We start from the raw sequence: 13,823 nt of genomic DNA on the forward strand, positions 1-13,823 counted from the left end.
ACTGTCAAAGAGCAAAAAAAATAAAATCTTTAATAATTATAGTCAAACTGATTAATTTACTTCGACAACTAATCGATTCATCGTCGCAGCTAATTAGTATCACGGTTTATATCAAATAATGCTGAGTAACAAACAATTTAGCTTAATTAAAGAAAAGTACGTAAATATTCTGTCACAGTTCTTCAAAAAAAAATTTAAAAAATTGGGAATTTTTATAAAACCGTTTCTTTATATATATTATATGTATAACCACTGATATTAGGCTTTCAGTATTTAATGTGTATTTATGTTGGTCGATATCTCTCCAATTATCCTACAACGCATCTATTTAAATGTCGGGTACAATTAAGCAATGAGGAGTTTTAAGGTGGATTTTCCCTTTAAGTGATTTTCAACGTTTGGAGGTAAAATTCACCGACTTGACGGCGTCGAAGCTGAATGGACCCAAACACCTGCTGACATGGAAAATATCACCATATTGAAAAAGAACTCATAATAGCAGGATAATTATACAACGGATTCAGTCCCCGTTACATCGTGCGTCGCTCAGACTTTTTTTTTTTTTAACAAATCACTTGGAAAAAAATACAAAAAAGTTAAAACGTCGACGTGGAAATTTATTCCAGCAAACTTTTTTTTTTTTTTTTTTTTTTATTTAAAAACAAAAACTTATAAACAGAATGGCACTGATTTGAATTGTCTATTCACAAAAAAAAAAAAAAACCTTTTTGTTTCAGAACAGCAAAATGTTTTCGTAGTTTGGGGGGGGGGGGCGTTCCCTTGAGAAAAAGGTCTGATGGTCCATTATTCTGAAAAACGTTATTTTATACCGATGAGAAAACCATGCGAGGTCTCACCTTCTTACAAATGTTTTTCCTTTATACAAAGTTTACCTTAAAACATGATTTTTTTTTCCTCTTGTAAGAAAAATGACATTAAAAGGCCAAAATAAAAGCCCTGCCATCCTCACCAAAATAAAAGCCTGGTTATTTGTACAGGAGCAGAGCAGGGACTTACTCTCGTGGCGGCGTTTGGCGTCCGGTTGGTCCCCACAGTTCATCGGCAGAAACAAACCGTTAACTCAGCGCCATCGTCTCAGTGCTTCTCAGCTGCATCAGGACCCAAAGTTCATCTCAAAGGCACAAACCCAGCGTTTTTTTTGTTTTTTGTTTGTTTTCTCGTCCATCCGAGCGGCGAGTCTGTCCGAGCGGCTCGCGGCCGCCTTTGGGTCCGGAGCCACCAGCTGAGAAACACTGACGCTTGTCGTCGTCCTCCGTGTCGTCTCCACTGAGGGGGAAGCAACGTCCACGCTGTTAAAGGAAGGAAAAACACCAGATCAGATCAGGACGGGAAGGTTTCTGGTGAAATGATGTCGACAAACGCAGCTTTTTAAAAAGGAAAATTCAAGCACTTTCAAGGAACTTGGGCCAAAACTTTCCAAACTCTTGCAGCCTTTATCGTTACATCTAAACTACAATGCAGAAATCAGTGAATATTGTAATTCTTTTTACCCGTTTATCCGCCTCATACGAGTGATTGTGGAGACAAAACACCAGATTACACTCAGATTCAGGTATATTTCTAACCTTGAAAACATAAGGGTTTGAAATTAAGCATTTTCCAAACTTTCAAGGCCTTGTAGAAAACCTGCATCAAATCCAAACCAAGACTGTATTTTATGCACTAAAGAATTTAACGTCAGGCTGCACCTGATCACAGTAGGTCCACTAAAAGTGCTCTCTGCACACACACACCAGACTCCATTCACAAAAACAGGGATTTTAGCTCACAGATCAGAGTGTGACTCAGTGTTTGTGACCTCTGTGAAGTAAAATTGCTGTCTCTGTCAGTGGGGTCTGGCGGTACTTTCAGTAGACGTACTGGAGCTAATTTAACTTATTTTTTATGTCTGCTTGATCTCTGCAGTGTGCCCTGGGTTTGCCTCGGGGTCTCCGGGAAACCTCCAGAAGGTTAGTAGATCAACAGATTTGTGTTTTGGGTTCAGTCGATCTCACAGGTGAACGAGACCCTGACCAGGACACCGAGGAGAGTTTCCTCTACAGGGCGTCTGGGCGCAGAGGGCCAGACGGAGCCGGCTGAGGTGGCTCAACATCGGAGCATCCACCTACCGCCTTCCATCAGAGGTTTTTCCGAGCTAGTCCAACTGAAGGGAGACTGTAGGTGTGATCCGGTTTGGGTTTGTTTTTGACTATTAGTGCTCCCACTAATACTCATTTATTAGATTATTCCTATTTACAGTGACAGAAAGCAGACAAAAGCAGGAAATGTTCACATTTTAAAAGCAGGGACCGGATCATTTTGTGATATTTTGGCCTCAAAAAGAATCAGAATTGTCGGCTGATTGATTGTGCCGCTCTCCAACACAAACACAGAACCACCACTGCAAGCCTCTGATCCGACAGAAGGGCCGGAGGGAACGTCTGGGTCAAATAAAGGTGCTTCTTGTGAGGAGGGCTGGCTGGTGGAGTCCTCAGACCCCAAACATGCTTCCTCTATCACATGACTTCTCATTCAGCAAACCTCACGTTAGATGTTGTATGAAAACTTTGTCTGAATGAAATTCAAGTCTATAAAATAAAGCAACATTTTGAAGTAATGCAGGAGCTGGCTGATCAATAAATATTATAGATTACGTATCAATTTACTGCATCTGTCTTGTAAAACACACGAACAGCCGTTATATCGCTCTCTGCACACACACCAGACTACATTCACTAAAACACTGATTTAACATGGGAATTGATGGTCTACCGCTGCTTCGATCGGTTAGTTTGTTTGTGTTGTTGTGTGCCTTTGGTGTTTTAAAGGGTTTGTTTGGATCCAACACAATATTTGTGTAGCACACAATAACACAAACAAACAAGCCAATAGAAGCAGCAGTAGATCAGCCACTCCTGTGTTCTGCAAGGTAAAATCCCTGTTTTAGTGAATGCAGTCTGGTGAATTAGCAGAGCGCGCTATAACGGCTGTTTGTGGTTAAACCAAAAGGATCTTTCAGGTCTATCTAAACTAACCGACTGAGGCAGCAGTAGACCAGCAACAGCCGCTACATCGCTCTCTTCAAAGCCACCAGACTCCATTGAGAAAACCAGTGATTTTATCCTGTAGAACAGAGGAGCTGCTGGTCGACTGCTGCTTCTGTTTGTTTGTGTTCTGCTGTGACTGAATGAGACAGAGGTCGACCAGCAACTCCTGCGTTTTGTCAGGTAAAATTACTGTTTTTGTCAGTGGAGTCTGGTGGCACTCTTGGTGGACCTACTGTGATCAGGTGCAGTTGTCCCAAAGGATCACGTTACAGCGACCAACTCTTTTTATACCTCAGTCGTCCAGACAACCAACGTATGTTTCTACTTGTTGACATTTTATATTTCTCACTTAATTTCCCTCTGAACAAATAAAGTTTACTCACTCACCCGTCTGCTCATGTCTGCTCCTCGGCCTGAGGCTGTGATTGGCTGACGCCTTCAGGTTCCTCCTGGATCGTTTCATAGTCGTCCTCCACCTCTTCGGCTTCCCCCCTCTCCTCCTCTTCCTCCTCCTCCTCCTCTTCCTCCTCCTCCTCGTTGCAGTCATCGTCAGTGGCCTCCTCTCCTTGTTCTTTCACCTCCATGTCTCCTTCACTGTCTACGTGCTCTGCTGCTTCCTCCTCCTCCTCCTCTTCTTCTTCCTCCTCCTCCTCTTCTTCTTCCTCTCCCTCGGCCTCGTCGTCGCTGAAGGGCTCCTTGCCCTCCTCCACCCTCCTGGCGGTCTCAGAGAACCAGTCCCTCACCTGCTCGTAGCTCATGCTGGACTTGGTCACCAGGTCGTCCAGGTCCTTCTCGCTCAGGGCTCGGTGTTTGAGGTAGTAGTCCTTCAGAAACGCCTTCCCAGACTTCACCTGCAGGAGGAGGACATTCACATGAACTTCACCTCCACAGTAAACCAGTGACAACTCCTACTGCTCTAATTCTGTTTATAGCAACACAAAGACATGAAGGAAGTTCTTGTATTTTTTTCTAAATTGGAACCAAAACATGGGATGTTTAAATCCTCCTGCTTTGGTTCCGACGTTAGCTTTAAACTTTAGATTTAGATAGTCTGACATCTTCACTGTGTGCATGTTAGGAGTGTATCCTCAGCCGGAGCTTCAGCTAAACAGTAGCTACACCTCTTCTCACTAAGACCAGGTGTATATCTGATGCGTAAAGTCAAAGTTGAGGCCGTTTCTACAGACAACAGGACGCCGTGACAGACGGAGGGAGCAGTTTGGGGCGGAAGGAACCTGTTAGATGTCTACAGTGACGAGAAGGAGGTTTAGATTCTGCAGCAGAGGTCTGATTCAGCTTCACCAGACCTGCAGTCTGTGTGGGACCGCAGGGCAGCGTTAACAAACTCAGAAAAAGTCCGGTGATCTGTCCACGCTTCCACGGTGGCGACACGTTGATCGGGACAGATCACCGCACCCCGCAGAGCGACCACAGCACATTTTTCCTTTAAATCGTTGCCTCACGTTAATGTTTTTATTTGTTATAACGTCAGACTGATTCTAGTCAGTGTGGTCTGTTCATTCTCATATTTCACTGCCCGTGAAATCCTGTTTTCTTTTTCTCACTTCAGTTGAAAAATGATCCCTCCATCCATCCATCCACCATCTAGACCACTTTAGGATGTTAGAGTCACCAATTAACCTCAGCTGCAGGTCTTTGGACTGCAGAGAGAACACAGACTGCAAACTTTACCTCCCAAATGTATCTGCTGCCTAAATTCAAGAACAAAATGATCCAGACAGACAGCTGGACACCGTTAACGACGTGTCCTAACAAGGCTCGCTGCTAGAAAACAGCCAATGTGGCGTGGACGTTCACATGAGTGCTTAAGTCTGGTTAGTTAGGACCAGGACTAGTAAAGACCAGTAATCTGAGTGATGTGGTTCATACTGGACTGTTGTATTAGACTGCATCAGCTGAAGCTGGGTGTCTACTGCACACACAGACCTTGATGAGGTTGGCGCCCCCCTGTGGGGAGCGTTTGCAAGGGTAGGGCCGGCGCGTCCTCCTGGACCAACCACGGAAACGCTTCCTGGACTTCTTCTGGCTCTTGGCGCCACCGTTCAGCGCCTCGTCCACCTTAAATCCATCACATTCATTCATAGATTCAGTACAGAGTCGGTGACTACTACAGCTCAAAGAGCTCTAAAGAGGCAGAAACATCAGTGTGACTGTTCTTCTAGAGGCCCGTCCACACCAAGGAAGAGAACAGGACTAAAACTGTGGCGCCCTCCCCACAAGAGCTGCTCAGCCAGCTGTGGTGCATCAGTGAGGTCTCCGACACGCCAACAGCTGTACTTACAAAACGTTTCACAGTTCAGGATCAAGTGAAAAGATCTTAAACGGAGAAAAAAAAAAAGTGGCTCAGCGATGGTGAAATTCATGAATAATTAAAAAGAAGTTTCTAAATGTGTCTTTGAGTAGAAATCAGTGTAGGCTGCGATTGGCAAACAGCCTAAACAATGTTTAACTCTGAGGTTACGTCTCCCACGTTATGTTTCACGTCCTGCAGCTATTCCAGCTTAAACTCTGCAGTCTGGTTCACACACACACACACACACACACACACTGACTGCACTCAGTCCTCCTTCATAAACACCAGTTCATGTGTGGGAAAAGCTTCTACTACTGGTCCCTCCTCTGCTGCCTGCTTAGAAAAACAGCTTGTGATTGGCTGTCGTTCATCAAAACGCTCTGAAAGTGATCCCACTGATATCGTTTCACCAGATGTATTTACAGTTATTGTTACAGTTCCCTTCCTCGGTGTGGACGGCGCTCACCATCAACGTGGAGCTTCCCTCAAACACCTCAAAGATTAAAGGTTAAAGGTTTGAAGGGACTCTCTTACCTTTCCGCTCTGGTAGAGGTAGTACCACTTCAGGTTGCTGTTCTTGCAGGCGTAGCGTGTGTCTCCGAACCAGTTGACGATGTACGTCCTCGGCAGGCCGCTCTCCTCCGCCATCTGGTCGTACTCTTCAGGCGTCGGCCACTGCGTGCGGACGAAGGCCTTCTTCAGGATGTGGAGCTGCTCCGGCGTCTTCTTCATCGTCTTCCTGCCGGCGGGTGGGGTGGTCTGCCGCTCCTGAGCCAGGGACGAAGGCGCGGCTTTCACCCTCTCGCCGTCCCCCTCGGCGGCGGCATCGTCGTCGTCCTTCGACTGCCCCGCTGAAGGCATTTTCCGCCTCTCGGTGAACCAGGCGTCCACCTCTCGCCGCGTCAGCTTCGTCTCCGCGCGCAGCCGGCTCAGCTCCTCGTCCGAAGGCGTGTCCGATTTCTGGAAGCTGGCCTCCAGGATGTGCAGCTGCTCCGGAGTCTTTTCCTTGAACTTCTGTGGCGTGAAGTCGGGGAAGGCGTGGCGGAATTTGACCCGCAGGTCGCTGGGGGGACCCGCCGACCCCGGGGCGTTGGCAGAAGTCGGGGAGGAATCGCTGGCGTCGTCGCTGGAGTCGATGACGATGGGGGCCGTGTTGCTGGTGTCGCTGACATTGCTGTCGTTAAGGCTGCTGCTGCTGGTCCTTCCTGCTCGGCCTCCCGACGGCGGCGGCGCTCTGCTGGACGGGGTTTCGCTCAGCAGGACGCCGTGGTGATCCTTGGAGTTCCTCTGGTTGTAGCGTGTGTCGCTGAACCACTTCTTTATTGCTCGTTTGGACAGTTTTGTGACCTGCATGAGTCTCGATATCTCCGCCTCGGTGGCGAACTGCCTCCTGCCGTAGCTCGCCTTCAGCTCCGCCAGCTGCTCCTTGGACTTCTTCGGTTTGGTCGCCGCCGCATCCAAACCGAGCGCCGCGTTGGCCGACGAGGCCGACATCTCTGTCCTCGATTCCGACGTTGACGGTTCGGCGGCTTTGGGCTGGTTGCCGGGGACGCCTGCGACCGTCAGGGTGATGGGAGAGGCGACCGGCACGGTGCCGCCGTTACCGGCCACCTGAGTGAGGACGAGGCCCGGCTGACCGACGATCTGGCAGGTCTGGAAGATGGACTGCAGGCCGTTGGTGGCGGCGGCGATGTTGGCGGGGATGACGGTGATGGTCTGAGGGACGGTCTGCACCGTGCCGTTAAACTTCTTCCTCCTCGCCTCCTCCACCTGCACACACAGATTCAGAGCGTTACGGTGAACTTCAAGGACCTCTTGTACACATCGGCTGAAGATGAAGATCATGTAATATGATGGAAAGTTCCAGAATAGCGACTTAATGTGGCTGCTCAGTCAGATAAATAAACCTTCTGTACATACAGGTGACTTGGTCTATATTTCTAAATGTATTCAAACGCTTTAATATGTTTATTTGACACCATGTAATGAAGTTAAAGCACAAATTGTGAGAGTGACACAAACTTTTAAACAAAAAACAATTCAAAGTCACTTGTAAAGAAAGAAAGGCACCACTCCAGAGAAGGTCCCACCATCAATAAAGAGATAATTACATCACAGCAAGTCCACAAAAAATGACTTTTATGAAGTGATAATCTGCCAACGTTCAGCATCAGACTCTGAGCCGGCCAAAATAAGAAGCCAGTGCTGTGATCAGACTCTCGGGGTTAGAAAGTCTTTGATCTGAACAGCTGAGCCAGATCTGACTTCACTGGAGGATCCATCAAACGTGCTTCACACTGCACTTTAAATGTGACGCCAGTTTGACTTGTTCCCTCATCATCTTTCAGGCTTTCTCTCCACTCTGTTCTCTGTTAGTTTGATTTAAGAAGTGATTTTAAGAGAAATAATCTACACATTAACTGGTAACAATCATAATCCAGGTTCTTACAGCTTTTTTTCCCAAAGTAAAATTCAAGCACTTTCCAAGATACCTGCAGCAATCAGTGCCAGACTCTGTCATCTGTTAGCTTTCCTTCCACTGCTGTGTGTTGTTTACTGTATCTGTGTATTGTTCTCCTCCATCTCTGGGGAGCTAAAGCAACGATCAAACAAAGCCACCTGTGAGCCACGAGCATCCTGGTGCGACTTATCTCCACATATCAGGAGGTAAATGTGATTCCCTGCATCTCTGACATTTGCAGTAGTTCAGCCTGAGACAGGGTGGTGTGGATGTGTCGTTGGCTGAAGCACCGACCTCCTCCGGCGTCCAGCTGACTCCGTGTTTCAGCCTCTGGGCAGAAAACCAGACTTTAATCTGCTCCTCGCTGAACTTGGTCTGCGAAGACAAGCCCATGATCTCCGACACCGAGGGATACGGGAACCTACGGCGCAAAACCACAGTTTGACTGAAGCAAAAATAAGGAAAGGAAACAAGTGATCACAAATAGGATGTGATGGTGAAACGGTGCTACAAACACATCGCAGCGTCCTTTTCTGTTTATTCCTACGAGCAGGAGAAACACACCTGTCCGTTCTGCAGCCTACATGAGATCAAACCTGCTAGTTCATGAGCAGAGCTGCAACCACTGGTCAATTAATCGATTATTCCATCAACAGAAAGCAACTTTTTCGATAATCAATTCATCTTAAAAGTCACTTTTCAAACAAAAATGCCCCAAATGTTACAGTAAATGTAATATTTTAGTTTTTGGGGTCAGAAGATGATTAAACAAGACATTTGTTAAAGTGACTTTAGGCAGATTCATCTGTAGAAATCATAATCCAGGGTTCATGCAGCTTTTTAAGGAACCTAAACTAAAAATGTCTGGACTCTCGAAGCCTTTATCATCGTGTCTTAGTCGTTACTGTCCATGAAATGCCAGATAATGTTGAAAACCAAGAAACTTCTCAAGGAATTCAAGCGTTTTCCCAAACTTTCCAGACTTTTTAAGAATCCTGAAAACTGTTTGCAGCAGCTCAAAGAAGCTTAAACACAAGAAACATCACTAACACCAAGACTCTGCGGTGTGTCTGAGGCCGTGTGAGCTGTTAGTGGCCCTGGACGAAACAAAAGCTGGAGCCAGTAAATGCAAGAACCTGCAGAGGCTCCAGGTGTTCAGGTGTTCCTACCTGTTGTAGGCGCTGACCAGCAGGACGTTGTTGTCCATGGCCGTGTTGTAGGTGGGGATGCTGCTGATGGGGATGAGGAGCTGCGTCTGCGTCTGGCTGCTGTTCTGCTGGCTCTGCAGCGCCGACAGAACCTGAGCCAGCGTCCCGGGAGGCAGCACGGCGCCGCCGCCCGAGCCGCCTTTGATCTGCAGCACGTTGGGGCTGTTGACCACGATGCTCTGCGGGACGGCCTGGACCTGCAACGGCGTGGAGACGGGGATGAGGCGGGGCGCGGCGGCGGCGGCAGCGGGGGTCATCGGAGCGGGGGACAGCGTGGGCGGCTCCTTGTTCTCGTCGTCCTCGTCGTCGCTTTCCACTTTGATGACGTCGTCGACGGCCATCTTGTGCGCGGCGGTGAACTTCTTGGGCTCCGGTCTGCTCTTGATCCTCATGATGGGCGTCTTGCTGAGGGCGATGCCTTTGCGGGACGTCTCCTCGGCCTCGTCGTCCTCCATCTTGACGAAGCTGCCGTCGAAGGTGAGGTCGTTGACCGTCTGCTGGAAGATGGTCTCGTTGTTTCGCTTCACCATCGTCCGTGTGAAGTTGTCCTCGCCCGGGTGGAGGCGAGCGTTGTGGGCCAGCAGCGTGTCGTAACTGGGCGGGAAGAAACCGGGATCAATACCGTTTTTATCAGAAAGTCAAAGCACCAGATGGTAAAAAACACATTTTCACTTACAGAAACTATTCAGCTCGTGTCTCAGCGTAACCATGGTGACGGTCAGAGACAAACGAGGAGTCACATTTACTCTTTCTACAAGGACCTACGACGAGAGGTCGTACCGAGTAGCACAAGCAAAATTCAAAATCCAAGCACTTTTCAAGCACTTTCAAGGTTCCTACAGGCCCTGGAATCCTTTAGCATCTCTTCTAAACTGTTGATGTGAAGTATAAAAGCACACAGACGTCTTTTGTACCCACAGAACGAACAGACGTGACAAAGGAAGTCGTTTCATTTCATATAATAAAAGATCTTCGGTTCACTGTGATGAAACTTTGACTGGAGGTTTGTTGTGTTATTTATAATAACTGTTTTAGGTGTTGGCTGTATTTAGGTCAGAGCTTAATAGTATTTGCTTTTGTTTAGTTTCATTTAGTTAACTGGCATTTTGCTTAGTTTTGGTTCTGGACAGGTGACGCAGGTACAGGACCAGCATGCACCTTGGCAGAGCGACATGACTTCTTTGTTTGCTTGTTTTTGGAGAAACAAACGATGAGAAACGCAGAATCTTTACACGCATGACGGCCTTTTGGCTGCGTGCACCACAGGACCTTCAAGTTGGATTAAAGTTCTTTAAAGTCGTTGCTACAACCACAGTTTTTAACCTTTAACCAGGAATCAGAGACTAATGAGCTCCTTGGAGGTGCAGAGAGGGAAACCTTCACTCTATTGATCAGACGTACTGTCTAGTGTTCACTCAACTATGTTCACAATCAGTTTGGTTTGGGATTATTTCATCTATAAATTTCAATTATTCAACTATTATTGACATTTTATTATTTGACTGATCGAGGAAATGTTTTAACTATAAACTGTGAAAAAACTAGACCGAATATATTCAGTTTCAAAGACATAAAAAAGCCTTAAATCCTCCGATTAGAGAAGCTGGAAACAGGAAATTCTGGTTAATGGTTAAAAAAATATGTTGACATTTCGTAAAGGTTTGATTCTGAGGGTTTTGCCCTTTATCGTACCTCTTGGTGTGGTAGTCGCACTCCATGCAGACGTAGGACGTGTTGAGGACGACATCGGGATGCTCTGTGTCCACGTGCATGGTGAACAGGTTGAGCTCGGACGTCTGGAAGCTGCAGTACTTGCACTCGTAGCCTCCCTCCGCCATGTTGGAGTCCAGGAAGTAGTCCGACACCGGTCTGACGTCCGAGTCCTCGCCCCGCTCCTCCAGCGGGCCGGACACCTCCGAGGAGACGGTCGCCACGCCGTTGCTGTCCTCGGGCTCGGCCACATCCGCGACGTCCTCCATCTCCTGATCCAAGTCGAGCGTCTCTCGAGGAGGAACCATGCAGGGGGTGGTGGACTTCCTCCTGCTTGCCATCCTGAGGTCCGGTGGGCGCTGCGTGTAGCCGAGTACTAAAGCTGTCTCACTTCAAGTCGTCCTGTTTTTGCTCCATAAAGAAGGATGTCGTCAGTCGAAATGTTTCCTCTCTCGTCTTTAATCCCTAAAATGAGGCCAAAGTGGAGTTTTAGTGTTTGAGGCACAAAGCAAAGACGAACACGTCTGTTTCAGGACGTGTGGCGTTTAGATCTGGTGTCTCTTCGGCTCATCTGATGACGACCTGACACACCTGGAGCTGCGAGTCTCAGTCTGAGATGTTAAAGCCCAGCGAACACTTTCAGGGATCCCAATATCAGAGGCATAAATCTGGTCAGAATATACAGACCAACTGTTATTTTCTATATTAATCCGAGTTACACGTGACTTAAGGGTCCCTTAAGTTCACTTTTTAAATAATTGTGATGAAGTTATGTACTGAGTGGGACATTTTAAGGTATAAAAGCATGTGTCAGTGCTCTCTGGTGTGTCTACAGGACCTCAAACATACTTGTGGTGAAGCAATAGACAGACAGACATACAGCGGCTGATGTGTGACCTGACTATTACCTGGTCCACTTTTATATTTTTCAGAATAAACTCAGAAATCAACATTTGTATGTGGCTTTTTGTCCAAGCATGTTCATCTGCTTATCTCAATCTAATCGTTGACTGATCTATAATTTGTTCGGTTTATAAAATGTCCCAGAGCTCCACATGCACCTTATTTATCTATTTAGTTTTTCATAAACACTCCAAAAACCCAAAGATATTAAATTTACAGCGAGGGACGCAGGAAATCCTCACATTTAAGGAGCTGGAACACAATTATAAGACTTTCAAAATAGCTGCCAGTTAATTTTCTGCCAATCAGCAACTCCATTAATCATTTCAGTTCTCCAGTGCACACCTGAGGGGGCACTTTTCCCTCTCGTGCCTTCGTTTGCTCACCTTTACTCTCCATAATGTTTTGCAGGTTAATTCCCCTGCTGTGGACCAATAAAGGGCTCCTCACCTCGCCACCCACATTAACGCTCCTCTTTTAGCAAACTCAAGGACAGCCCTGCTGGCTCAGGGGACTAAATCAGCGGAATGGCCCTTTAAAGATGACCTGACTAGATAGTGGAGCAACTTCTGCCGCAGCTCAGTGCGCCTGATGTTTATCTGAACTCCTGCTATTAAAACTCTGGGGCTGCAGCACCAAACACACTTCCTGTCCTCACACACACACACACACACACACACTCACACACACTCTCCTGTCATCGGCTCCTGTCTCCGCTAGCTTAGAAATAAACAGACACTGAGGAGCCACAACGCCCGAGCAGCGGCTCCCTCCCCAGCTAGCGTTAGCTCGGCAGCGTTAACGGGGTCAGCCCTCGGTGGCAGCGGGCGTGTGGGGGCTCGTGTGACCGGTGTGTTTCTACCTGGCGAATCGGCAGCCGTCCGCCCGCATCTCGGAACAAACAGTTAGCTGGCTAGCGGCTGTAGCTTCGTAGCATCTCCGGTTCGGTGTGTTGATGCGCAGTCTTCCGCCTTTTCACCCAAATACACCGAGGATCCCATCTGCTTCAGCCGGACACAGAGGCTCTCTAACGGCCGGGGCACGAGCCAACTACCGCCCGCTAGCTCCGGTTTCGGGCAGCGCCGCCGCCACTCGCATTTTTTTACGCCGCTGGTTTGCTAATAAAAAGGATAGTTAAATAAAAAAGGCACCGATAGTTCAGCGAATCTGACGATGGCCATTTTTCACACCGCCGCTACTAGCGAGCAACGGCCGAGAATCACATCCGGAACGAGCATTTCAAAATAAAAGTTTCGCTGAGGTAGTCACCAAAAATGCGCTTTAATGTAGAGAATAAATAATCAAACACACCAATAAATGAATAAATCTAACTCACTACCGTGGACAGCAAAATTAACATGTCTCTATATTGTATGTATATATATATTAAAGTGCCACAGCTACGATAATATTTCACATTAGCACCAAAAATGAAATAATTTTAAGTATTATAGTTGATTCTGGTGTTTATATGTCATAATTTATTTATTGCAGTCTCATATGGCATAGATAAAATATAGAATATATATATAAGCTTTCCACATAATGGCTGAAATCTTACCAACATCCTCATATTAGACCTCAAATGTCAAATACACCATGATATTCATTCATTTTATTTCCACCATGTACTTATCTTATTGTGATATGGATCTTTGATTCTAATTATGACTGCTTGATGTCTGATTTTGTTCAATTAAATAAAAAAAAAATTAAAAATCTGCTTAGTGTTAGCATTTTTGTGCTTCCTGCGGCAATTCGCAATCTTTTATTTTGAAGGTAACCCTGTGTAGCGGAAACGACCGTCGGTGTACTGACGTCAGTCTGACAGATTTGTCTGAAGGTGTGCGTGCGTCATTGCGTCACAGGCTGACGTCGCAGTGCGTTCCCACTGTGTACTATCACAGCAAAGTAGGACACGGTCAGCGTGTACTCATGTACTTATACAACAAGTTACACAGTAACACGCTGGAGGCTCCAACAGTATTTACAGAAGTACTCAGAGGCTGTAGTTCAGTGAAAGGAGCAGGACTGCTGTGTAAAAATACTCTGGTACTAGTAAACAATTCTGCACGAAGATAATAATAATAATAATTAAGTAAAAAAGCATTAGAATTAGCAGAAAATTAGACTCAAAGGATCAAAAATGATACTTTTATGTGCTGTACATTAATATTTTC

General features: G+C 46.6%; 1 protein-coding gene across 2 annotated transcripts; it reads right to left on the minus strand.

Moving 5' to 3' along the window:
• Positions 1 to 306: 306 nt before the first annotated feature.
• Positions 307 to 12,585, minus strand: LOC139215434 (zinc fingers and homeoboxes protein 1-like). Of its 2 annotated transcripts, none has more exons than XM_070846399.1 (8): positions 12,506 to 12,585; positions 10,723 to 11,205; positions 8,992 to 9,624; positions 8,117 to 8,243; positions 5,896 to 7,131; positions 4,995 to 5,126; positions 3,435 to 3,898; positions 307 to 1,310 (listed from the first exon to the last, which is right to left on the minus strand). In XM_070846399.1, exons 2-7 carry the CDS (start codon positions 11,079 to 11,081, stop codon positions 3,443 to 3,445), a joined length of 2,943 nt encoding a protein of 980 aa, XP_070702500.1. In that variant the 5' UTR covers positions 11,082 to 11,205; positions 12,506 to 12,585; the 3' UTR covers positions 307 to 1,310; positions 3,435 to 3,442. The 2 variants fall into 2 exon arrangements, with proteins under 2 accessions (XP_070702500.1, XP_070702501.1); XM_070846400.1 differs by having other exon boundaries at positions 3,431 to 3,898.
• Positions 12,586 to 13,823: the final 1,238 nt, after the last annotated feature.

Source organism: Pempheris klunzingeri, chromosome 16 (genome assembly GCF_042242105.1).
Source record: "Pempheris klunzingeri isolate RE-2024b chromosome 16, fPemKlu1.hap1, whole genome shotgun sequence".
In the NCBI taxonomy this organism is placed as follows: domain Eukaryota; kingdom Metazoa; phylum Chordata; class Actinopteri; order Acropomatiformes; family Pempheridae; genus Pempheris; species Pempheris klunzingeri.